This window comes from Canis aureus, chromosome 9 (genome assembly GCF_053574225.1).
Source record: "Canis aureus isolate CA01 chromosome 9, VMU_Caureus_v.1.0, whole genome shotgun sequence".
Lineage (NCBI taxonomy): Eukaryota > Metazoa > Chordata > Mammalia > Carnivora > Canidae > Canis > Canis aureus.
The window spans coordinates 50,537,308-50,564,473 of NC_135619.1; the positions used below are offsets into that span (position 1 = coordinate 50,537,308).

Here is a 27,166-nt window from a genome sequence, read left to right on the forward strand (position 1 = left end):
AGGTGCTGTCTTGTTCATTTTTGGGAGAGGATTTACAGAAGATTTATAAAAGAAGATTTCTGAAGTTGCTATCAATGTGAAACAGACTGATATTTACATAGCATATTTTATGTGAACCTCATGGTAACCACAAGAGAAAAATATAGTAAATACACAAAAGAAAATGAGAAATGAATTTAAACATAACAGTAAAGAAAGCCATCAAACCACAAGGATAGAGAAGAACAGAACTACATAAACAGGCAGAAAACAACAAAATGGCAGTAAGTATATGCTTACCAATAATTAAATGGAAATGGACCAAATTTGTCAACCAAAACAGAGTGGATAAAAAACAACACACATCTACCTACTACTGTCTACAAGAGACACTTCAGAAGGACATACCCAGACTGAAATTGGAAGGGATAGAAAAAGATATTCCATAGAAATGAAAAGAAAGCTGGATTAGCTATACTCCAGTCAGACCTTAAAGACTAATAATTAAAGAAAAGGGCATTACATAAAGGAGTCAATCCAGCAAGAAGGTATAACATATAAGCACTCAACATAGGAGCACCAAAGTATATAAAGCAAATACTAACAGACCTAAAAAGAGATACTGAAAGCAATACAGTAACAGGAAACTTTAATATTCCACTCATCAATGGATAGATCATTCAGACGAAAAAAAAAAAAAACAGAAACACTGGACTTAAGACCACATAGACTTAACAGACATATTCAGAACATTCCATCTAAAAGCAGAATACATACATACTCAAGTGTACAAATAACATTCTCTAAAACAAATCATAGCCAAAAAAACAAGTTTCAATAAATTAAAGACAGTGGACACCCTATCAAGCATCTTTGGTATGCAATTAAATCACAATAACATGAAACTCAACCACAAATGTGAGATTAAATACCGTGCTACTGAAGAATGAATGTGTCATCAACTCAAAGAAATAAAGTACCTAGAGACAAATGAAAACTGAAATATGGCATACAAAAATATATGGGATGTAGCAAAAGCAGTTCTAAGAGGGAAGTTCACAGCAATACATGCCTACTTAAAGAAACAAAAATTTCAGACTGATCATGTAACTTTATACCTAAAGGAACTCTCTAGAAAAAGAACAAAGCCCCAAATTATAGAAGATAGATTAGAGCAGAAAGAGAGACAAAAGACAGTAAAAAAGATTAATGAAACTAAGCTGGTTCTTTAAAAAAGATAAAATCTATAAACCCTTAGCAGACTAACCAAGAAAAAATAAGAGCAGACTCAAAGTCAGAAATAAAAAGTAGTTCCAACTGATACCACAGAAATACAAAGGATCCTAAGAGACTATTGTGAACAATTACATACCAACAAGTTGGAAAACCTAGAAGTCAATAAAATGCTAGAAATATAAAAATTTGAAAACAATCATGAAGAAACAAAATAGACTGATTACTAATGAGATTGAAACAGTAAACTAAAAACCTTGCAATAAGCCAAAGTCCAGAACTAGACAGCCTCACTAGCAAATTCTACCAAACTTTCAAGGAAGATTTAATACCTATCAAAACTTCCAAAAGAGGAGGAATAGCTTCCAATTGCATTTTATAAGGCCACTGTTACTATAATAACCTAAACCAGGCAAAGATACCACAAAAAAAGAATTACAGGCCAATATCCTTGATGAATATAGATGCAAAAGTCCTCAATAAAAGATAAGCAGATCTAATCTAATGATATGTTACAAAAGATCATATGCCACAATCAAGTTAACTCCAGGGACACAAAGGTAGTTCAACACATGGAAATCTATCAATGAGATATGTTAACAGAAAGATAAGTCATTTTATCATCTCAATAGATGTAGAAAAAGTGACGAAATTCAATATCCATTTATGTTGAAAATTCTCAACAAAGTGGGCACATCAGGGAATGGGGGCTGTACCTTAACACAATAAAGGCCATATAAAACATAGCTAACACCATACTCAACGGCACAAAGCTGAAAGCCTTTCATCCAAGAACAGGAACAAGAATGCCCATTCTTGCCTCTTTTATTCCTTTAATTTATTCAACATAGTATTAGAAGTCCTAGCCACAGAAATTAGGCAAGAAAGAGAAATAAAAGGCAGCCAAATCAGAGAGGAAGTAAAACTCATTATTTGCAGATGATATATATAGAAAACCCTAAAGATGCCATCAAAAAACTGCTAGAACTAAAAAAATTCAGTAAAGTTACAGGATATAAAATAAATACACAGAAATTGGTTATGTTTCTATACCCTAAGAATAAAACCTCAGAAAGAAGGAAATCTCATTTTTAAAAATACCATTTATAATTGCATCAAAAAGAAACACCTTCAAGTAAATTTAATCAAGGAGGTGAAAGAGCTGGACACTTAAATAAAACACTGATGAAAGACACTGAAGAAGCAAATTGTTATTCTGTGCTTATGGATTGGAAGAATTACTGTAATTGAAATCTCCACACTACCGGAAGCAATCTTCAGATTTACTGAAGTAGTTCTTAAAATTCCAACAATACACCTCACAGAATTAGAACAAATCTAAAATTTGTGTGGAACCACAAAAGAGGACGCCTGGGTGGCTCATTGGTTGAGCGTCTGCCTTCGGCTTGGGTCATGATCCCAGGGTCTCTGGGACTGAGTCCCGTATCAGGCCCCCCACAGGGAGCTTCCTTCTCCCTCTGCCTGGGTCTCTGCCTCTCTCTCTGTGTGTCTCTCATGAATAAACAAATACAATCTTTAAAAAAACACACACACACACACAAAAGATCTCGAATAGCCAAAGTAATCTTGAGAAAGAAGAACAAAGCTGCAGTAAGAAAACAGTACAGTATGGGTATAAAACAGACACGGAGATCAAGAGGAAGAGACTGAGAGAGCCCAGATATAAATCAACATATATCTGGGCAATTGTTCTGCCACAAAGGAGCCAAGGACACATGTAATGGAGAAAAGTCAGTTTCACTTATATAGAGAAATCTCAACAAAAGGACAAACAAAATAAATAAACCTCACAGAAGACAGACTAGTGGTTACTAGAGGAGGAGATGGTTCATTGGTGACTACATTCATGGTGGTGATCATTTTGTAGTGTATACAGATGTTGAATTATAAAGCTGTACACCAGAAACTTATATAATAAAAAAGATTTATGTAATTCTTTTTAATGCTGGTCATAAATTTACACAATTGCTTTCTAATGAAGATAAAAATTAAAAATACCCAATTCATGCATTTTTTGTTAGAATTGCTGTTTTAAAATTCCTAACACAATGCAAATGACACATAAATTACGTGAACCTTTGTTAAAGTGCACACTGGACTTTCTGGAAAAAAATCTTATTAATGTTAGTTATTTCCTTATCACAGCACCAGGTTTCAATTTTATTTATGGTTCCTCTCTGGGACACCATTGTCTGTTCAGTAATAAAACAATAAATAATTTAATTGCACAGGTTTGACAAAAGGAATCAGGTCAAAAAGGAAATTCGATTAGCAGCAGAATCTGTTCATGTTTGGTTGCAGACTGGTGGCTGACTTGCAGGAGAAGGGGTGTCTTGCTTTGGGTTTTTGAAAAACCTCACTTCATAGTACCAGAGAATTCTTTTAAGGAGATTAGTTCATCCACTGGATTTGTACATTGAAAAATATCTTGCCCAGAAGTCTGATTTGAAGGTGAAATGAGAATAAACAGTCTGCTTTTGAACCAAACTAAGCTACTGAAATAATTCCTGAAGGAATGAGAAATTTGTTACCACAGGGGAAGCTTTACAAGGCAAATGCAGAAAATTTTTAAGATGTTAAAAAAAGTGACAGTCACAAACCTTCCTGGAGTCTCAGGAAAAATGTGCCTAGATGGAATATGACAGTTACTGTGAAAAGCTGTGTGAGTACTGGCAGAGTCCAGAAAGGTCACTATAGGGAAAAAAGGTCATCTTTAACAAAAAATGGAAAGGTGGCTCACCCAGGTAAGGAGAACATGGACTTCAGAAGTATGCAAACCAAATCAGGCAACACAGGAAGAATGTTAAGGCAAGGACCTCTACAACCTACACAGGATGTTCATCATATGATGGTGAAGGTAAAAAAACACAGAACATCCACTATGTGACAGGCCATGTCCTTAGTATTTGAAATATTACAAACACATTTACAGAAAGGAAACAACCAGCAATATTAGATTCTGTAGGACCCCTTAATAAGAGACCCAAAAGGTACACTAAAGGGCAGAAAGGATATTGTAGAAAAATTGTTTTTTCTAAGAAATACAAATTCTCATTCCAAATTGCTCCCAAATTGGATACACTTATTCTCCAAATGTCCTTATCAAGATAACCAGAATATATGTAGATACACTTCAGGAATTATATGGCATCTACCCAATCTTTCTGAAGGTATCTGGGAGGACCAAAGGAATTGGCTGAAGACCACCTGGCCTGTTGATAAGCTTCAGAGACAAGCTGTGATGGTAAAGACCATGGAATTACCTCTCTGGGTCCATCAAGCTGGATGAGTCTAGTGAACACAGTTTACCTTTGGGAAAATAACTTTGCTTCTACTAGAGGAAATGGTCTCTCTTCCTAATCATATGGAAAACATTTAGTATATGATGACTGGTTCTAACACTCTCCTTTTTTGGACAAGATAGGTCCAGAAGCCATATGGTATGTTAAAGAAGAGACCATAAAGGACTTGGGAGTTTAATCAAAAGACTGAAAGGCTGTGGAAGGAGGGATTAGAGCAGAACTAAGACACTGGGAAAACAGGTTACTTCAGCTCAATATAAAGGGGATTTTTTTTTTTTAACATCAGTGCAGTCCAAAAATGGAATGAGCTCTCTGAATACATGCCTAAACAAAAGCTGAATGATAACCAGTTGGACGTGTTAAGGGAATTCTCTGATGGGCAGAAGGTTGACATGGGACTCAAACGCATAACAGCCAACATCTTTGGCTGTTTCCAATCTTAAAGATTCTTATTTCATTATGTAGCAGTTTTTGAGAAAGACAACAGATATAAAAGTGACCTAAGTATAATAAAAGTCAGAAGAATCTGAAGAAATTCCACATTGTAGTAAAAAACAACTAAAATTTGGGGGATGAGGATATGGAAATTTGCCCAGTTACTTGTACATACCACATGTCAAATATTATTGACTCAATGGAATGACTAAGAAATAAAGCTCCCCAAGAGCTGATGTAAGAGCCAGGGATATTAACATCTTTTTTGAAGGAGCTGAAAGAGTCTTCTGTGAAGGCTACAAGTTTGGGGAGATATAAACTCTGTTGGAAAGTAGCTGGAGGCAATGGGCCAAGGCAAAAGAGCCAGATTATAGAAAGATCTTTCAAGTCCAAGAGCACTTGAGTGGATAGACAAGCTGCGAATAATAGTCACGTAAAAAAAAAAAAAATACAAGATAATGAATTTTAAGGGAAACAATTCACAAAATCAAGAGCTCTGTGCGCTCAAACTCAAAAAGAGAATCCATAGTACCTATGTGGGCCAAGATGGCCAACCAAATCGAATGTTAGGTACCACCCAAGAAGGATATCAGAAACTGTGGAACTAGGCAAATGATTTAGAGGAAATTAGTTAAAATGATCAGGGCCAGGACAGGAAGAGATACTGCTATAAATGGAGAAAATAAAAAACTGAAAGGAGCTCTGACCAAAATCTAGATGCCAGGGTAGATGTATTTCTTAGAAATACAAAGAAAACATGTTTAGGATAAGAAATTACTATAAACACATTAGCCTGGAGGAGGTACTAGCACTGAATACACACATTCCTGTAAAGTTGGATATGTTAATCTCAAGGTTGTCTGATTAAAAGTTGATTAAAAGAAGGTAGTTATTCAAGGGAGTCACACACACACCCCCAAATCCTGTTCCTAGAGACTGGATGTCTTCCTTATTTATGCTAGGGTCTGCACAGTTAGGAGCTGCTCTCCAACCTGCCAAGATTTAGGATGGCTCGCAGCTGGCTGACTAGAACTGGCACAAAGCAGGATCACATAATTTCAGATATGTTACCTTTTTCTCTCCCTTGAATTACACATGAAAAGTAAATCCAGATATTTCTTTCTTTCTTTTCTTTTTTTTTTTTTTTTTAGGGTGGTGAGTGGAAATAAGGGTGGGACATGGCAATGTGTAGGGAGGAGAAAAATACTGGTGTTGACAGGTCATGGGATAGCAATCAGTGGGCTTAGTTTCACATGTAAGAGGAAAATTAGTATGTTCAAAGGAATGAGGCACTCAAAGGGCTGAAATGAGATTTTTCTTTGGTTCCCAGGGACTAGTCCTTGGATTCTCCAAGTTTCAAAGCTATTCATTTTGGCTCTGTGACACACAAAGAATCTCAAAGATTTAGACTCTGGTGCCAGCTGTGCAAGCAGAGTGGTTAGATCAACAGTTCACATTAGATGTATAAAATTAATTTGACCCAAATTTCTAGATTCAAGGACAAGACCTGTGTCCAAAAGCCCCTTCTACCTGATGAATCCAGCTGTTGGGCTTCAGTCCAGGCTATCCTCAGACTAGCTCAGAACATTTCTGAGTCCTTTCTTCTTTTACTTTTAAAAAGCTTGTTGGCAAATGAAGTCCTTAGAAGAAGGGGGGTTGGCCTCAGTGGGAGATGCCCAGAGACTGCAACAGGTGAAAGGTGGCCCCCAAGGCCCAGCCTGTCTCTATGTTGTTCACTTTCTTTGAGAGCTGTTGAGGAGGAAAAAAAAAAAGGCTCACATTTTCATCAATTTTCAACTCTAGCAAACATGACACAAGGCAGAGAGTATTTACAAAGATCATCCACATGGCCAAACCAAGGTAAAATTTGGAGTGGCCAGTCTTTGGAGGCTTCCCACTACCCTCCTCTGTAACAGCTTCCCTTCTGCCTTGGCTTATTGCCCCTACACTTGCCAATCTGATCTCTGAATCTTCTGGCCCAGAAAGTGGTCTCATCCAGACCTTCTAGACAGGACCTTTTATTTTTTTTAATAATAAATTTATTTTTTATTGGTGTTCAATTTGCCAACATACAGAATAACACCCAGTGCTCATCCCGTCAAGTGCCCCCCTCAGTGCCCGCCACCCAGTCACCCCCACCCCCTGCCCTCCTCCCCTTCCACCACTCCTAGTTTGTTTCCCAGAGTTAGGAGTCTTTATGTTCTGTCTCCCTTTCTGATATTTCCTATCCATTTCTTCTCCCTCCCCTTCTATTCCCTTTCACTATTATTTATATTCCCCAAATGAATGAGAACATATAATGTTTGTCCTTCTCTGATTGACTCATTTCACTCAGCATAATACCCTCCAGTTCCATCCACGTTGAAGCAAATGGTGGGTATTTGTCATTTCTAATGGCTGAGTAATATTCCATTGTATACATAAACCACATCTTCTTTATCCATTCATCTTTCGTTGGACACCGAGGCTCCTTCCACAGTTTGGCTATTGTGGACATTGCTGCTAGAAACATCGGGGTGCAGGTGTCCCGGCGTTTCATTGCATCTGTATCTTTGGGGTAAATCCCCAACAGTGCAATTGCTGGGTCGTAGGGCAGGTCTATTTTTAACTCTTTGAGAAACCTCCACACAATTTTCCAGAGTGGCTGTACCAGTTCACATTCCCACCAACAGTGTAAGAGGGTTCCCTTTTCTCCGCATCCTCTCCAACATTTGTGGTTTCCTGCCTTGTTAATTTTCCCTATTCTCACTGGTGTGAGGTAGTATCTCATTGTGGTTTTGATTTGTATTTCCCTGATGGCAAGTGATGCAGAGCATTTTCTATGTGCGTGTTGGCCATGTCTATGTCTTCCTCTGTGAGATTTCTGTTCATGTCTTTTGCTAGACAGGACCTTTTAGACAGAGAGGCTTCTGAATTCTTTCCCTGATCCCGAAACTAAATACAAGAGGAGCTAGGAATAGATTTAGGAGTCGGAAAAAACATACTAAACTTCTCAATTCATACTTTGTAAACAACAGAAACTTCTTAAGCACTAATAACCCAATCAAGGCATTTAAGGCATTCTAGTCGGGTTGTGCTTCAATTAGTTCAGTGACTTTGGGCAAATGTTTAGACCTGATTTCCTCCATTACGTAACAAGAGGATTATATTAGTATCTGTCAAACTGTTTTCCTTAGAATTTTAGGACTTCACGGCACCTGGGTAGCTCAGTCAGTTGAGCGTCACCCTTTGGCTTGGGTCATGATCCCAGAGTCCTGGGATAGAGTCTAGCATCGGGATCTCTGCTCAGCAGGGAGCCTGCTTCTCTCTCTCCTTCTGCCCCTTCCTCCCCAACCCCAGCTTGTGCTCTATCTCAAATAAAGAAAATCTTAAAAAAAAAAAAAAAAAAAACTTTTAAGAGTTCTTGGAAGTGCTTCAAAGGAGAAAGGGAGGCCAAATGCTGAAGGAGTTCCAAGCCCCGTTCCTCTGCTTCAACCTGATAGCTCCATTTTGATCAGTTTTACTGGCATTCTGTGTAAGCTTTTGTTGAACAATGATGCCCACCATTGATAACACCACACACAAAAATGTTTTGAAAGCAGTGGACTGGATTTAGTATCTTTCTAGGACTAATTTCTTTTCTTTCTTTTTTAAGATTTTATTTATTTATTTACGAGAGACACAGAGAGAGAGGCAGAGACATAGGCAGAGGGAGAAGTAGGCTCCCTGCAGGAGCCTGATGGAGAACTCCATCTCAGGGATTATGCCCTGAGCCAAAGGCTGATGCTCAACCACTGAGCCACCAAGGCGCCCCTCTAGGACCAATTTCTTATGATTCAATACTTCTGTTTGATCTGATGAAATATACACTAGTCACTGTGCCAAAAACTGGGAAGAACATGAATCGTCATCTTGAGATTTAGCCTGTGACACCTGAATCAAATTGTCTCCCCTACCCCAAATGCTCCTCTGCCCTCAGGAGGGGGCTGATAGCCCAAGGATATAGATGTTGAAGTGAAGTGACCTCTGAGACAGGGAATTTATTTCTGCTACCACTGAAATAATAAAGACTAAAAGGATGCCAGCACTAGAAATGGCAGAAAACTGTCCTTAAATGACTTGGTTATTGTTGATCCTTAAGTAGAGGAAGTTAACTTTATATGTATTAGACTTAGGATGACTTTTCTTATCCACAAATCTATCCCCAACTGGTGTGAAATGCCTACACTACTAATACCAATATTAATAACTTACTCTGTGCTAGGCATTGTGCTTTACGTACATTATCTCAATTTTCTAATAGCCCTATGAAATAGGTACTCTAAGGATCCTAAATTTGAATGAGAAACCTAAAAGTTAGAAGGTATGTAAATCATTTACGGTTACAGAGCTAGTAAGCTTGCAGAATCAGGATGTGAACCCAGATTTGATGGACAGTGAAGCCATGTTTTAGATACTACGTGATACTGACTCTATTGGCAAGTAATTCTTTGTTAAGCACTTTAAATGCTGATATTCTTGTCAGACAAAACACACTAAATCCAAATAACTTAGTACAAAGTTTAGGAGTTTATGAAATCTGTATAACACAAGAAATGGGGCAATGTAAACTCACCTGGAACTGAGGAAACAGGAGGGAGAAGTGGCACAAGCAAGGGCACTTCAAAAATAAAGAAGAGTCTACCTATGTGACCCCAAAGTTCAAAGTTGCCTGTGCCATCCTTATATTTTAGTCACATCTCCTCTAATAGACTATATGCTACATGAGGACAAGATTTTATCTTAATCATCTTTGTAACCATAATGTACAATTATTCAATTATGGTACAGAAGAAAATAAATGGGATGGATGAAACATATGTGTTTAGAGTAAGTAAGTTACTACAGATAAAGTGGAGCCTGCATGTGCTGAACAGATGGACAGAATAGGAGGACAAAGAGCGACCCAAGATTGAAGAGACATTAAATACATGAGGCACATGTGAAGGATGTTGAAGGAAGTATATAAGACATACTTCATATACACAAGGCATTCAATACTAATGAGAACTTGAATGAGCCACTCACTGGTGACATCCTTTTGTTCTCTGCCAAATAAAGCCATCCAATGGGCTAATGAGTGAATGGATGCTACAGGCCAGTGTACTTGCCCCTATGCCTCTCCAAATTGAGCAAATTTGGGTGATGGTCCCAGGTACCTTCTATCCCTGTGCTCCCTTCATCAGCTCCAGTCCTTATAACCACACTATCAGTAGCAGAGAGAGAGGCAGGATATATGAACCCAGGATTTAAGAAGTATGGCACTTCCAACCTACCTGCACCCTATCTCATTTCTTTCCCTTTGCTTCTTGCCTTGAGTTTTGAACTTGCTTTAATAAACCATGTGACTTGGCATCTTAATTTAGGATGCAAGCCTTTCTGCTCTGTGACCTCTGGGAAAGCTTGCCTGAGAATACACTTAGAAGCTACTACCATTGCATCAAGCTAATTTCCCACATTCATGGTGTCTTGTATCACTCCTTATCCATAGTCCTAATAAAAACCCCTCATAATTCCACCTGCAGCCACTCTGATTACTACACACACAAGTCCTTTTCCTAATTCCCAGATAAGTAGACTGTTTTGCAATTCTGTGGAGTCCTCTCTTACCTGTAAGACAGTACTGTCTGCAAAGCCAAAGCCGTCCTTCAACAGGGCTGTGATGTAACTGAGATCCATGCACAGGAAAGGACTGCCTGAGGTGAAGTTTTCCAAGTTATCACACACTGAAAGGGAGAGTGAAGAGTGGAATTCAAGTTTGCAGTCCCTGGCAGGGGTACGGTTTTCTCTAAATGCAGACTTAGGATAAGCAAACAGAATTCTCCATGTGGTCAATGCCTGAGAGTCTTGAAGACTAGAACTGTGTGCACTGACAGCCTCTGCAAGACTACAGCCTCATGTATATTTCTGATGTCCCATCTCACCTGCTAGAATTCCATGGACTCTCTCAAGCAAGCCTCTGTGGCTATTTCCCATATATTTTGGTGCTCAGTGTTTCATTGATACTAATAACACTATTTCAATTAAAAAAAAAGGACGAACATCACACATAAAAATAAACTCAAAATAGATTAAATATTTAAATATGAGACCTGACACTATAAAACTCCTAAAAGAAAACAGGCAGTAATCTCTTGGACATCAGCTTTAGCAACATATTTCTGGATATATCTCCTCAAGCAAGGAAAACAAAAACAAAAAAACTATTGGGACTACATCAAATTATAAAGCTTTTGCACAGGGGTGCCTGGGTGGCTCAGTCAGTTGGGTGTCTGCTTTTGGCTTGGGTCATGATCCCACACTCCTCGGCTTGAGCCGTGCGTTGGGCTCCCTGCTCACCTCTCCCTCTGCTACTCCCTCTCTTGTGCTCTCTCTCTTTCAAGTAGATAAATAAAATCTTTATTTATTTTTTTTTTAAAAAAAAGGGAAGTCCTGGTGGCTCAGCAGTTTAGCACCACCTTTAGCCCAGGGTGTGATCCTGGAGACCTGGGATCGAGTCCCACATCAGGCTCCCTGCATGGAGCCTGCTTCTCCCTCTGCCTGTGTCTCTGCCTCTCTCTCTCTCTCTTTGTGTCTCTCATGAATAAATAAATAAAATATTTTTAAAAAAATAAATAAATAAAAATTTAAAATTAAAAAAAATATAAAAAGAGAGCTTTTGCGCAGGAAAGGAAATCATTAATACAACAAAAGGGCAACTTCCTGAATGGGAGATGTTTGCAAATGGTATGTCTGATTAAGGCTCAATATCCAAAATATATAAAGAACTTAGACAACTCGGGATGTCTGAGCGTCTGAGTTGAGCATCTGCCTTTGGCTCAGGGCAAGATCCTGTGGTCTCAGGATCAAGTTCCACATCAGGCTCCCTGCATGAAGCCTACTTCTCCCTTTGCCTATGTCTCTGCCTCTCCCTCTGTGTCTCTCATGAATAAATACATAAAATTAAAAAAAAAAAGAACTTAGACAACTCAACACCAAAGAAACAAACAAACTTATTAAAACAATGGGCAAAGGCACTACATTTATAGGAACTTATTAGTGGTAATAAAAGCAAAAGAAAACTGATACAACTTATTTTTCTTTAGTGATGACTTAATACTTAGACATTAAGTTTTATATATAAAATGTTAATAAAAAAATAATAAAATAAAATGTTAATCATTTCCGGGACTATTTTTTTTTTTTAAGATTTTATTTATTTATCCACGAGAGACAGGCGCTAAACCTGCCTAAAGGTGGCGCTAAACCGCTGAGCCACCCAGGCTGCCCTCTAGGACTATTTTATATGTGAGTGATATTAACCTCTATCGATTTTATATGCTGCAAATAATGTCTCCAACTTTATTATTCCACCCATTAACTTCATAGATAACACCTTTTCCCATATACATGTTTTATTTTTGTCAACCTTCAACCTCTACCATCATTTTTAATGCATTCTCAATCCTGAAACTTGTCTAAAGAATAACCTAATTTATTCATACTTTCATATAACTTTCAAATGCTTAAAATTTATATTTTAGGGGCACCTGGGTAGCTCATGTGGTTAAGCATCTGACTCTTGATTTTAGTTCAGGTCATGATCTCAGGGTTGGGAGATTGGGCCCTGTGTCAGGCTCTGCACTGGGCATGAAGCCTGGTTAAGATTCTCTCTTCCAGGCAGCCTGGGTGACTGACTCAACCGCCTTCAGCCCAGGGCATGATCCCAGAGACCCAGGATCAAGTCCCACGTTGAGCTCCCTGCATGGAGCCTGCTTCTCCCTCTGCCTGTGTCTCTGCCTCTCTCATGAATAAATAAAATCTTAAAAAAATAAAAATAAAAAAGATTCTCTCTCCCTCTTCCTCTGCCCCTCCCTCCTTTTCTCTAAAAAAAAAAATGTTTTAATATTTCACACAATATGTGAATTGTACAAAAAAGTATAATTTGCTTATTTTATTCACTTTAGGAAATAAATCTTTACAGAAGTATTTGAAAAAAAATGGGCAAAGGACCTGAACAGACATTTTTCCAAGGAAAATATACAGTGGCCAACAGACACATGAAAAGATGCTCAACATCACTCATCATTAGGGGAATGCAAACCAAAACCAAAGTGAGATATCACCTCACACCAATCAGAATGTCTAGTATCAAAAAGAAAATAAATAACAGGTGTCGGTGAGGATGTGGAGAAAGGGAGACCTCACGCAAATTGTTCCACAGTCACTGTGGATAAAATTATGAAGGTTCCTCAAAAATTTAGAAATACTATATGATTTGGTAATTCTACTACTGCCTATTTACACCCCCCGAAAAAAGAAAATACCAATTCAAAAAGATATAAGCAGGGACGCATGGGTGGCTCAGTGGTTGAGTGTCTGCCTTTGGCTCAGGGCATGATCCCGGGGATTGAGTCCCACATCAGGCTCCCTGCAGGGAGCCTGCTTCTCCCTCTGCCTATGTCTCTGCCTCTCTCTCTGTGTCTCTCATGGATAAATAAATAAAACCTTTAAAAAAAGATTTAAGCACCCCTATATTTATTGCAACATTTTTAAAAAAGATTTTGAGACAAGGAGAGAGCATGAATGGGGGGCAGAGGGAGAGGGAGAAGCAGGCTCCCTGCTGAGCAAGCTTGACATGAGGCTTGATCCATATATATATATATATATATATTCATATCTTCTTTATGTGTGTACAAACACACACACACATACACACACAGTGAAATATTACCCAGCCATAAAAAAAAAGAATATCTTGTCACTTATTATGATGAGGATGGACCTGGAGGGTATTATGCTAAGTGAAGTTAAGTCAGACAGAGGAAGACAACTACCATATGATTTCACTTATATGGTAGTGGAATCCAAACAAATCCAAACAAATGAACAAAGAGAAACACAGACTCTTAAATAGAACAACTGGTGGTCGCCAGAAGGGAGATGGGTAGGGGGATGGGAAAAATAGGTGAAGGAGATTAAGAGGTACAAACTTCCAGCTGTAAAATAAGGAAGTCACAGAGATAAAAAGTATACCATAGGAAATATAGTCAATAATATTGTAATAATGTTTCATGGAGACAGAGAGTGACTATATTTATCATGGTGAGCACAGGTAATGTATAGAATTTTCGAATCTATATGTTGTACACCTGAAATTTATACAACATTGTATGTCAATTATATTTCAATGATAGAAAAAAAAAAGGAAGGAAGGAAGAAATGTAGAAAGAAGAAAAGATTTTCACCATAATGCCCAAAGCCTCTTGTATTCCCATGGATTTCTATGCCACTTAATGCTTTTAATTCTTAGTCAAACTAGGAAACCAGCCTTCTGAGAGGCTTTCTGCTGACTGTGGTGCTCTGGGTCACTTTAAGGTCACTAGAGTTGGCAGGCACAGCTTCATGGACTTCTCTTCAAAGGCTTCCATTGGCACTTACCTTCCCTTGCTTTTCTTTTAAAATCTTCAACTTTTAAAACACCCCCTGTTTCATAATCTAAAATGAAACAGTAGTTAATGTCAAAAAGCTTTCAAGGAAACAAGGAAATGTATCCTAGTGGTACTTATAATAATGAAAAATTGGAAATAAAATTTCTAACATTACAGAATGGGATAAATATACATGACATATCCATACAATATAATCTGTGTAGTCTATTTTATTTATAATTATTCTATGTCTATTTAACCACAATAAAAAAAATTGACCTGTTAAAAAAATTGAAAATAGGAAATAGGAAATTAATTCATATCTCAGGCCATGACAGACCACGTACATATATTCACAGAACTAACAAAAAGCATTACTATTGTGATAAGGAAATAAAAATTATAAAGTAGGAGGGAGAAACTCTTTGGGGCAAGAGACATTATTTTGACTTTGGTGATAGCTTAATGGGTATACACATATGTCAAAGTTTAGTGAATTGTACACTTCATTTTTTTTTGAATTGTACACTTCAAATATTCATTTTACTTTCTATCAATTATATCTCGATAAAAATGTAAAAAAAAAAAAGACTTTATGTGTATCTGTTTAGGCCATTTTCTAGCTCCAAAGGATACTTAATCCTATTCATTCTTCCTCTGCTGCAACTAGTGTCATTCAATTGTCAGCACTGGGGAAGAGTAGTGTGATTACGTATGACAAAGCATTTCAAATATTCCTTTTCTCCTTTCCCTTCCCAGGACAGCTTCCCTCCTAGTTTCCTCTATAGCTGATACCTGCAGTGAACTTACCAATCATGCCTGTGTCAACAGCACGATCATAATAGTAAGAGAAAGCATAGAAAGAGCTTCTCTGGACCTCCTCCGGCTGGTGAAGTTTTCCTTGGACCACCCTTAGCACTTCAGCATAGCAGGGCTCAAAGCCCATCTTCCCTGCCAGGGCAAAGGTGAGAAAAATGAGAGCTCTCTGAAGCAAGCTGCTGGAGCCAACAAAGAAACAGCAGGAGGATCAAGGAAAGAAGAAGCTGAGGTTCAGGACAAAGAGCTTACAAAGATGAGCAAAATTCCATAGAGGCAGCTTCCCTCCCTGTGTTCACCAAAAATAGCCATATTCAACCTCAATCTGCTGCCTAGCCTATGTCAATGATATTTATGTGAAGCAATCAGAAGTCTCATATCTGTTTCCTTCCCTGGAGAAATTAAGTTTTTTCCTTGATTTTACGGTCTTTGCTTTTTATAATATCTAAGATGAATTCTTCTATTGTCTTAGTTGTATTATTATAATTTAAAAAGCTAAACATTAACTGAATCTAGAGTTTCTAGATAGAATTTCTCCTTGCTAAGGGCAGAGACCCTTAAAGCATTAGACGCAGGTTAAGAACAGGTTTCTAATGGATCCCCACAGCACTTGGGCAGGGAAAGAGCAGGACAGAGGGACAGTTGCCTTGTTCACTGTCATTTCACATTATTCCTTTACAGCATACTAAGACCTATTTGGAATGAGTCCCAGAAAAAAGCTTCTCTTGAGTTCTGGAAAACACTTCCCATGGAACTTTTCCAGATTTCAACTGTAAAGGTAATTTCAATCAGTGAAAAAAACATCACTTGCCTTCTTTGTTGCCACCATACTGGTATTTCACACCCCCAAAGATCCACTCTGCTTCCAACCATCTCGGTAGACAGGCACTTCGAAAAGTGTGTCCATCAATCCCTGAAAGAAGTCAGACCACAAAGTAAGAGGCAAGGATGAGAGAGAGAGAGCGGGAGAGAGAATGAGAGCGTGCAAGCGCATGCACACGTGCACAAGAGTGAGAGACACATGCATACATGCAAGCAAGAAGCTAGTAAAGTTGAAAGGAATTACCAAAAAGTAGGTAGTTCCATGACTGCATCCTATGACAGGAATTTTTTTTTTTAAGATGTTATTTATTTATTCATGAGAGACACAGGCAGAGACATAGGCAGAGGGAGAAGCAGGCTCCATACAGGGAACCTGACACGGGATTCGATGCTGGGTCTCCAGGATCACGCCCTGGGCTGAAGGCGGCGCTAAACCGCTCAGCCAAATTCCCTATGACAGGAATTTTTATTTTTATTTATTATTATTTTTTAAAGATTTTATTTATTCATGTGAGATAGAGAGAGAGAGAAGAAGAGACACAGGCAGAGGGAGAAGCAGGCTCCATGCAGGGAGCCCAATGTGGGACTCGATCCCAGGACTCCAGGGTCAGGCCCTGGGCCGAAGGCAGGAGCTAAACCGCTGAGCAACCCAGGGATCCCCTTCATTCAGCTTCTTAAATATTCTTTGGTTGGGCTACTTTTCTAAATGCAAAGGGGTACAGAAAGGTTGCTAACTTGCCCCAAATCACAAAGAGGGACTGAACCCAGTTCTGCTTGACCCCAAAAGCTGAGTTCCTAACTGCTCTACTATCTTTGAAGATATGAATAAAGTTGCTCAGTAATTTCACCTTGCAGGTGTACTGATGTTGCTTCCTGAACCCCCCATGTAAAACTAAGGGCTTGAGCAAGCTTCTGCCAAATTCACTCTTTGAGCTTTGAATTTCTGCACACTGCAGCCTCCTTGTCACAGACTGTGTGACTATATATAGACTTCATTCTAGAAATGGCTAATAGTGTATACCAAAACAACGGAACATAACATAAAGTAGAAAAAGAATCTGCTATTATCATGTTCATTACATAACACATCCTTCCTAAATCAGCATAACCCTTTTCTCCACAGAATCACTGTCAAGGAAGGGGAAAAGTAAGCTGAGTATTGGTGTTACTCTCACCATACCCCAACCAGCACAGGTACCTAGACGAACCTTCTGTTTCCAGGGCTCCCAGGGTTGCTAGTCTTGCAGCTTTCAATCCAAATCCCAAGTAACTGTAAAATACAGGATTGACTTAATTTCATGCTGGTCCTGAAGTTCTCCAGCCTAAAGCTATCTCTTTCAAAAGTAGCATGGTTTCTCTGTCTCCCTCTGAAGGGAGGAAAACCTTGGTCTCTATGACCTTCTCATCTTGTGTGGACAAGTAGTCATTTCTACACAGTTCAGATCAAGGCCATCCAGAACTTTCCGTGCCTATGATTTAAAGGCCAGAGACAGTGATACTTCCTAGGGTCCCGCCCTGGGAATCATTCCCAGAAAAGCTCTCATTATCTTAGCTCCTAGCCCCACTGTGATCAAATCCTAGGTTGGATTTTGAACATCTGAAAGCAACCTCAAAGGAGTTGGCACAGAGCTTTGGCTGAAGATTCTCCAAGTGTCCTCTCTCTAGAGAAAACTTTTTTTAAAGTTTATTTATTTATTTGGGGTGGGGGTAGAGAGAGAGAGAGAGAGAATGAGAGGAGAGAGAAAGCAAGCGCATGAGTGGGGTGAGGGACAAGGGAGAGGGAGAAGTAGACTCCCCATTGTGCAAGAAGCCCAATTGGGGCTCCATCCCAAGACTCTGGGATCATGACCTCACCCAAACGCAAATGCCTAACCAACTGAGCCACCCAGGCGCCCTTCTTTAGAGAAAACTTCTGATTCTTTAAGTTATATACTTTTGAGGCCAAGAATGGAGAAACCTCTTGAGTCCTTGGGCTTTGGTAAGTGGCTCTGGTTTCAGTTACCAGACCTTTGCGGGTTGGCAGGGACTTTGTGAGGCTTGTCAGATACAATAACAGATGTGAAAATGCTTTGAAAAGTTAGGAGAATCATACAACATGAAATATTCCTCCCTGTCCCCTCTCCTCACCTATGTGTATAGAGCTTATAAGTGCTGTTAAACATCTCAAATGAAGTGAGGTAGCCCCTAGGGGTTTGTTCCAGGGTTTTCTGCAAATCAGAAAAAGCAAAAAGACTATTTAGGATCTGCAATGTTTGAAGGTCTTACTACCACCATCCCCGTTCCTCCCCCAAAAAATCAGCAATGAAAGAGACAGACTAAGCAGCTAATCTCCCAAGGCTAGAGGAATCAAAGGGACTCTGAACAGTAAGGGGGCAAAGGAAGTTTATTCAGTCATTGACTCCACTCAACCTATTTGTGGTGGAGCTGCTGTCTGAAAATGCAGCACTACCTTCTTGGCACCATGATATGCCTGCAAAGTGGGTTGCTAACCAGGCCTTCATGTAAATGACTCACCTCAAACTGGGGTAGGAATGTGATTTGGGTGGAGGCTCCCCCCAGGTCGAGGGTCCCCACAGTCTCCTGGCTGTGGCCATGCAGCTGACCTGTGAATGAGAGCCAGCTCTGAATATCTTCTGCTTCCAGGACAGCCCAACACTCCTCTGTCTGCAATCTCTCTCTTGCTCTTGGTTGTACTTTGCAGGTGTTCCATAAATATTCCACTGGCTCCTGGCCCCAAATACTGCAAGTGAATGCTAACCTATAAGGACTCTTACTGTAGCTGAGGCCCTGAAGACAGTTATAAATGTTAACTTCCTAGCTTTTCCTTTCTTTCTTTCTTTTCTTTAAAAGCACAATACAAGCAAAACGAAATTTTTACTCTTTGATCCTGCATGAAACCCAGTTACTGTCTTAGAATAAACTTGAGAATGTATTACCTGTCAGGAAATTCACAGTAACCCAAGCTAATATGCCTGAAAGAGAGAGAAAAATGGATTACATCTCAGAGCATTTTCCCTTGACCCTATTTTTGTTTTCTCTAAATTCTGTGTCTAAAATACACATTTTCCTTCTCCCTGTCATTCCGTTTTCTCTTATCCCATTCCTCCTCGCTTATTTGTTTCTCCTTGTTTAGTTCTTTTTACTTTAGCACCCCCATCCCTGTTCCTAGTTCCTTTAATCAAATCTTTTGTTAACCTTGGTCCTCTCCCCCCAGAACATGTATCAACACTTCTCCTACCTTCATAGGATCCGTCCATGATGCTAACACTGTCATTTGGTACCAGGAAAGGTGACTTCTTAAAGATTTCTCTTACCTATAGAAAAAGGGGAAAAAATCTGGATTCTCTAAGGCAATAAGCATTTCCATATTTTGGCTATATCCTATTAAGGCTTATTAGAAAACTATACTCTTCATTTCCCTAGATAAAATTTTAGCAGAACATTTCTTTGCCCTAAAAAACTAGAGAAGGAACTATATAAGTAATTACTGGTTTCTTGTAAAAACAAAAACACAGGGATTCCTCTGACTTAAAATCAATCTCAAAAAAAAAAAATCAATCTCAAACAAACTACAGAAATTAACAGGTGAACTGCATCTAGGAAAGGGCATATATTTGACCCCTTCCAGCTCAAATCAGGATCCTGTAATTTTTTTTTTAAACACCTTATAATCCTGCCTGGGTACACTGGAAGCTAGGAGGACCCTTTCCCACTTCATTTCTTTTTTTTTTTTTTTTATAATTTTTAAAAAATTTTTATTTATTTATAATAGTCACAGAGAGAGAGAGAGAGAGAGAGAGAGAGAGAGAGGCAGAGACATAGGCAGAGGGAGAAGCAGGCTTCATGCACCGGGAGCCCGACGTGGGATTCGATCCCAGGTCTCCAGGATCGCGCCCTGGGCCAAAGGCAGGCGCCAAACCGCTGTGCCACCCAGGGATCCCCCCACTTCATTTCTTAGATGATAAGATAAAGAGATGATAGAGAAGAGTTAAGCCTGGGCAGCTCCTGAGGCTACAGAAATATTTCTTTTGCTCTCCCATCAAATTCTGCAGGTCTTTGTCCTTGCTGGTAAAGGGGGCTCATGTCCATAGGCTGGCCTACTCTGCTGTTAGCCCTTGTTAGATTCTGGCACATGGCTGAGGCCTCAAGAGTTCACAGAGACCCCAGATCTAGATTTATTTATACTATTTTAGGAGAAAGGAATGAACATCTCACACATTAATGACTCTCCATAAATATGGGTCAGTGACATGGGTGTTATGTCTTATTTTTTTATATGATTATCATGAGGCGGGGGGACACTTTCCAAACAGCAATAGAAGGAACTCTGGTCTGCTGGCTGTTCTCATTCCTGATAGGATGAAATGCTTCATGTGATGACCTCTGGACCCTATTTCATCCGGGAAAAGCCAGTTAAGTGATCTATAAATAAACTATTTTTTTTTTAAGATTTTATTTATTTATTCATGAGACACATGGAGAGAAAGAGAGACAGAGACATAGGCAGAGAGAGAAGCAGACTCCATGTAGGGAGCCCGATGTGGGACTTGATCCTGGGACTCCAGGATCACACCCTGGGCCAAAGGCAGGCGCTCAATCGCTGAGCCACCCAGGCGTCCCTATAAACTTTTAAACGGAAGATAGGTAAGCAAACAGGAATAAACACAGACAGTTTCTGCTATTTCTCTCTCCACTCTTCTCCCCTGCTCACAGTTTATTCTTAATACAGCACCCAGAGTGCTTGCTTTTCTTTCTTTCTTTCTTTCTTTCTTTCTTTCTTTCTTTCTTTCTTTCTTTCTTTCTTCTTTTCTTTCTTTCTTTCTCTTCTTTCTTTCTTTCTTTCTTTCTTTCTTTTCTTTCTTTCTTTTCTTCTCTTTTTCTTTCTTTCTTTTTCTTTTCTTTCTTTCTTTCTTTCTTTCTTTCTTTCTTTCTTTCTTTCTTTCTTTCTTTCTCTTTCTCTCTCTCTCTCTCTTCTTTCTCTCTCTCTCTTTCTTTGATTGACTGTTATTTATTTTAGAGAGAGAATGTGCCCATGCACTGGGGCAGGATGGGCAAAGAGAGAATCTCAAGCTGACTCCCCAGTGAGCACAGAACCCAAAGCTGGCTCAAATCCCATGATCTTGAGATTATGACCTGAGCCATGAGGTCGGATGTCCGGTCCACTGAGCCATCCAGGCACCCTGTCCCCCCCAATTTTTTATTAATTAAGTAGGCTCCACACCCAGAATGGTTTGAACTCATGACCCTGAGATCAAGACCTGAACTGAGATCAAGAGTTGGACACCTGGGCAGCCCGGGTTGCTCAGCGGTTTAGTGCCGCCTTCAGCCCAGGGTGTGATCCTGGAGACCCGGGGTCAAGTCCTACGTCAGGCTCCCTGCATGGAGCCTGCTTCTCCCTCTGCCTGTGTCTCTGCCTCTCTCTCTCTGTCTCTCATGAATAAATAAATAAAATAAAATCTTAAAAAAAAAAGAGTTGGACACCTAACCAACTGAGCCATCCAGACACCTCTAGAGCGGTGCTTTTATTTTTTTATTTTTTTTTATAGTTTTTTTTTTTTTTTAAATGATAGTCACACACACACACACAGAGAGAGAGAGAGAGAGAGGCAGAGACATAGGCAGAGGGAGAAGCAGGCTCCATGCACCGGGAGCCCTACGTGGGATTTGATCCCGGGTCTCCAGGATGGTGCCCTGGGCCAAAGGTAGGCGCTAAACCGTTGCGCCACCCAGGGATCCCTAGAGTGGTGCTTTTAAAACAGATACCAGATCCTGCCTCTTAGCTCAAGACCCTCCAGTGACTTCCTTCTTAGAGAAAAAGCCAAAGTCCTTACATGTGCCTTAAAGGGCCATCATGATAAACCCCGCACATCTCTCTGACCTCATCTCCTACTTCCCTTCCATCACTCACTCCCCTCCAGCCACTCTGACCTCCTGGGATGCTGTTCTTGAACATACCAAGCAGATTTCCTGCTTTAGGCCTTTGCACTTGTTATTTCTTTAGCCTGAAATAGTCTTCCTACAAATGTCTTGTATAGCTTGCTTCTTTATTCCTCTCAAGTCTCTGATCAAATGCATCTTACCAATGAGATCTTTCCTGACCATTCTATTTAAAGTCATATCCTTCTACACCACCACCAGCATTCCCTAGCTGACTTCCCCTTCTTTTCTTTCTCTGTATTATCTACAGTACCTGACATACTTCGTAGTGAGTTGTTTAGTTTCTGTCTGCTTGCAACTAGAATGCAAGCTCTGCCAGGACATGGACTAATTGCCATTTTTTGCTCCCTACAGAATATCCCTGGGAACTCCACCAATGCCCAGTACATGGTAAGCTCATATGCTCAATAAAAGAAAAAATGAATGAGGAGTCCGAATTCAGATTCTCATGCAGACGACACTCTAGGCAGTTTGTCCTTGGACAAGGACTTAAGCCCTCTGCGCTGATAGTCAAAGGAAAATGGATTTTGAGCTCGGAATTAGCACACCTATAACACAGAATAGTTTTTTGCTGTGATTTTTAAAAATTTTTTTTATTTATTTGAGAGAGAGAGCACACACACACATGGGAAGGGGCAGAGGGGGAGGGAAAAGGAAAGGAAAAAATACTCAAGCAGACTCCCAGCCAAGCACAGAGGCTCAAGCCAAGCACTTGGGGCTCAATTCCATGACCCAGAGATCATGGCCTGAGCCAAAACTAAGAGTTGGACTTTCAACCAACTGAGCCACCCAGGCACCCCAACTGTGATTTTTGTTAAAATGGGATCCCACCTATAAACATTTTTCACAATATGTAATTTAAATCTTACTAGTTTACATGTTATTTTTACAAAATAAATGTTCAGGGATCCCTGGGTGGCGCAGCGGTTTGGCGCCTGCCTTTGGCCCAGGGCGCGATCCTGGAGACCCGGGATCGAATCCCACGTCAGGCTCCCTGCATGGAGCCCGCTTCTCCCTCTGCCTGTGTCTCTGCCTCTCTCTCTCTCTCTCTCTCTCTCTGTGACTATCATGAATAAATAAATAAAATCTTTAAAAAAAAAATGTTCAGTAATGTTAAAAATATTGAGTTTAAAAAAAACTCTCTAAATTTTTTATCTAAGAAGTTGAAATGGACATAAAAATGGCCAATAGATGCATGAAAAGATGCTCAGTATCACTCATCATCAGGGAAATGCAAATCAAAATTACAATGAGATATCACCTCATACCTGACAGAATGGCTAAAACCAAAAACACAAGAAACAAGTGTTGGTGAGGATGTTAAAAAAAAAAAGGAACCTTCATGCAGAATGCAAAATGGTACAGCCACTGTGGAAAATGGTATGGGGGTTCCTCAAAAAGTTAAAAATAGAAATTCTCTACAATCCAGTAATTGCACTATAGGGTATTGACCGAAAAAAATACAAAAAATACTGATTCAAAAGGATGCATACCTATGTTTACACATACACACCTATGTTTATTGCAGCACTGTCTACAGTGGTCAAACTATGGAAGTAGCCTGTGTCCTTTGACAGATGAATGGATAAAGAAGATATGGTATATATAAACAATGGAATGTTACTCAGCCATAAAGAATGAAATCTTGCATTTGCAACATGGATGAAGTTAGAGAATATAATGCTAAGCATAGTAAGTCAGAAAGAGACAAGTACCATGTCTCATTCATATGCAGAATTTAAAAAATAAAACAAACAAATAAAGAGACAAACAAAAAACAAGACTCTTAACTATAGAGAACTGATGGTTACCAGAAGGAAGGTGAGGGGACATGGGTGAAATAGGTAATGGGGATTAAGAGTACACTTATCATGATGAGCACTGAGCAATGTACAGAATTGCTGGATTGCTATATTGTACACCTGAAACTGGTTAACACTGTATGCTAACTATACTGGAATTAAAATTTTAAAAATTATTTAAAAAAAATTTTTTTTTTTTATTTGACAGAGAGAGAGAGAACACAAGCAGGGGGAGCAGCAACCAGAGTTAGGAGAGAAATAAGCTCTCTGCTTAGCAAGGGGCCTGATAAGGGGCTCACTCTCAATGACCTGAGCCAAAGGCAGATACATAAGTGACTGAGCTACCCAGGCACCCCTAAAATTAAAAATTTAATTAAAAAAAAACCTTTATGCTGAGAGAAAAAGAGATATAAAAAAAAAGAACATAAACTGTATAATTACACATTTATATAAAATATAAGAATAAGCAAAACTAATCTATAATGGCAGAAAGCAGATCAGTGGTGGCCTGACTTCAGGGAAGGGGTAAACGGACTGCAAAAGGGTACAGGTAAACTTCTATATTTGTCAAAATTCATTTAGCTGCACACTTAAAAGGTACATATTTTAAGTTATACCTCAATAAAGTGGGCTAAACATCATTTCTATGATTCTGCTTTAACAAGGGAATTAAGAGTATCACGAACAGAACGTACTTTAAACTTCTTTAGGAAAAGCTATATAAATTCAAGAGTAACATTTACAAACGTAAATAAGTAGCTAGAATAAGAGCCCAGTTACCCCAATGCTATAGCAATGGTGGAATACTAAAGGTAGCAGTCACACTCCAGAGAGCTAAAAACCCTTAGAGAAAATATTCACATAGGGGAAAAGGAATTATTCAAGATGCAAAGGACTTCAAACATTACCTCAAAGAGCAGAGCCTGGGCTTTCTGTTCTGGCAGTAAGCGCAGTCCTGCTGTTGCCTTCAGGACCACCGGGGTTCTTTTCCAGTGACTTTGTGGGATTGAGTCTTTGGCCACTTCTAAGAGTCCTTGAACAGTCTCAGCACCCTTCAAAAGAGATGACCTACTCATCCAGTAAACAGTCCATCCAGTGAATATCCAGTGAACCGTTCCCACAGAGGGAAGCATGTCTCTTCCCTCAACATGCTCTGGGGGACACTAAGAGTGAGGCAGCAGAGGGCTCCTGGCACTCTCTGCTCTGTAGGAGAAACCTAGAGAAGTAGGCTTCTTTGAAGGAGAATCCATTTAATTATAGTTGGGTAATAACAAAAATGATTTTGTTATACCATGGTCATTTTATTCGATTGTTATTTTGTGTTCCATACATTAGCTTTAGGCCAGGAAGTTGAGTCTAGTGAAAAAAACTGCGGATTTGGAGTTAGAACACTTGCTTGCTAGCCCCATGGCTTAATATAGGGGTTTGGTTTCCTTCTCATATATACGAAGGAGATAGGCCTCATACCACTACAAAACTGCTGAGTGCATTAGATGAGGCAGACTGTGTGTACATGCCACACAACTGTTGGTGTAGCTATTATGCTACAGTTTTTATGATCTCTGTAAGGACAGAACATGTTAGGTTTATATTTACATCACCAGCACCTACATGCACAGTACACATGAGATACTCAACTTATGAAATTTAAAAATCATTATTTTAAGTCCACTGTTTCCATGAACGAACATCTGACAACACACTGCCTCTAAATCATTATAATTGGCAACCACAACACAATCTTCTCTAAATGTCAAATCAGTTTCTGATAATGTAGTTGCTTTCAACAGCTCCTAAATTTCTGAAGCATTTATCATTTCATAACCATGAGCTGAGAAAATAAACATCTTCTCAGTTCAAGTTCAAGCCGCTTTTTTCTTAGATTATATTTTTAAGTAATCTTTACACTCAACATGAGGCTCAAACCTATAACCCTGAAATCAAGAGTTGCACGTTCTACTGACTGAGCCAGCCAAGTGCCCCATGACATTTTATTCCCCAGGCCATTTTTATTATAAGGTTTTCCTTTGGTTAATGATTATGCTTGTAACATGGAATAATACCTTCGTATTTGCTACCAAAGTTCAATATCCTGTCTTATTCTACTGCAGTGTGGCCTCTAACAACTGGGTATAGTACATATGGCTGCTCAAATGTGAAATACGGTCATGCCAAACTCTCCATTCATCCTCTAATACCAAAGATTTTTGTTTTCATGAGTTCTTGCCCAAATTCTAGAGTATAGGCATGCATGGTCTGTCCTATATCAGGGTACTTTGAAATGAAGTTCATTGGGTCTACATTGTCTCAGCTGCCATGTTTATACCTCACACTCTATATAGAACTCCATGTCTAACTTCTGTATTTATATTAATCAATGCAGTTGACAGCCTCAACTCAAAATCAACTTAAATACAAAGGGAACAATCTCTTAAAAGATGTTGTATTCCTGCATGTCTATCATCTATTCTAGCCCCCTTCTGCCCAAGCCCTAGAGAGCTTGGGGAGTACAATTTCTGTTATCCAGTATGGCTGAGGACAGAAAACTGATCTTGCACATGGCCTCAGTATGAGTAGTGAACAGCATGAGATATTTAAAGCAGTGGTGTGGTGAAGTTATCAAAGCATTAAGAATCTAAACATCTAATTGTCAAAAACTCACCTGCTTAGGTTGATCTACAAAAGCAGAAAGTCCTGGCTTCACAGAATCAAAAATTTCCCCTTCCAGAATTGGAAGCTGTCCTATTTTGTCCATGAACAAAACAGAGGAGAGATGGCTGATTACTAAAAGTTAGGCTGCTTTTAATAGTGGGCTCTGTATCATATGACCTACTAGATTAGTAGGTTATTCCTCCAAGCCATGCCAAGTAATCCCACCTGTGAGGAGTGGCTTGCAGGAGTATTGGGTAGGGGGACAGAAGATGACAGGCAATTCTTAAGAGTCCCTATGGCATTTCTTAGAATGGATACCTAGCTGCTACTGCTGCCCAGGCTCTATTTTTTTTTAGGATTTTATTTCTTCATTCATGAGAGACACAGAGAGAGAGAGAGAAGCAGAGACACAGGCAAGGGGAGAAGCAGGCTCCATGCAGGGAGCCCGACGTGGGACTCCACCCCAGGTCTCCAGGATCACACCCTGGGCCGAAGCGGTGCTAAACCGCTGAGCCACCTGGGCTGCCCATCCCCTAGGCTCTATGTGCAACCTGAGAGCACTGGAAATTCAGAAAAAGTTAATTTTCAGGGTCTCCCTCATCTCCTTCTCCAAGGATGGCACTGATCCTCTCTCAAGACCACTTCCAAATTCTCAATATTCCGGACCCTGGAGTATCAACCACCTTTAGAGAAAAGGAGAGACAAATTATAGCTATACTTCTTGGACATATGGGTTTCA

General features: G+C 39.5%; 1 protein-coding gene across 2 annotated transcripts in view; it reads right to left on the reverse strand.

The window, feature by feature from the left end:
• Positions 1 to 3,140: 3,140 nt before the first annotated feature.
• ENTPD5 (ectonucleoside triphosphate diphosphohydrolase 5 (inactive)) overlaps positions 3,141 to 27,166 on the reverse strand; it is a 52,036-nt gene continuing 28,010 nt past the window's right edge. Inside the window, exons 8-19 of one of the 2 annotated variants that reach the window (XM_077909956.1) lie at positions 26,438 to 26,517; positions 24,684 to 24,827; positions 19,275 to 19,350; positions 18,973 to 19,008; positions 18,551 to 18,639; positions 18,164 to 18,243; positions 17,245 to 17,306; positions 16,026 to 16,127; positions 15,209 to 15,349; positions 14,409 to 14,465; positions 10,599 to 10,714; positions 3,141 to 6,719 (exon numbers count right to left, since the gene is read on the reverse strand). In XM_077909956.1, the coding sequence (XP_077766082.1) occupies positions 6,633 to 6,719; positions 10,599 to 10,714; positions 14,409 to 14,465; positions 15,209 to 15,349; positions 16,026 to 16,127; positions 17,245 to 17,306; positions 18,164 to 18,243; positions 18,551 to 18,639; positions 18,973 to 19,008; positions 19,275 to 19,350; positions 24,684 to 24,827; positions 26,438 to 26,517 (1,070 nt within the window). In that variant the 3' untranslated portion in view covers positions 3,141 to 6,632. The remainder of the gene's footprint in view (positions 6,720 to 10,598; positions 10,715 to 14,408; positions 14,466 to 15,208; positions 15,350 to 16,025; positions 16,128 to 17,244; positions 17,307 to 18,163; positions 18,244 to 18,550; positions 18,640 to 18,972; positions 19,009 to 19,274; positions 19,351 to 24,683; positions 24,828 to 26,437; positions 26,518 to 27,166) is intronic. The other variant, XM_077909957.1, reaches the window with a different exon arrangement.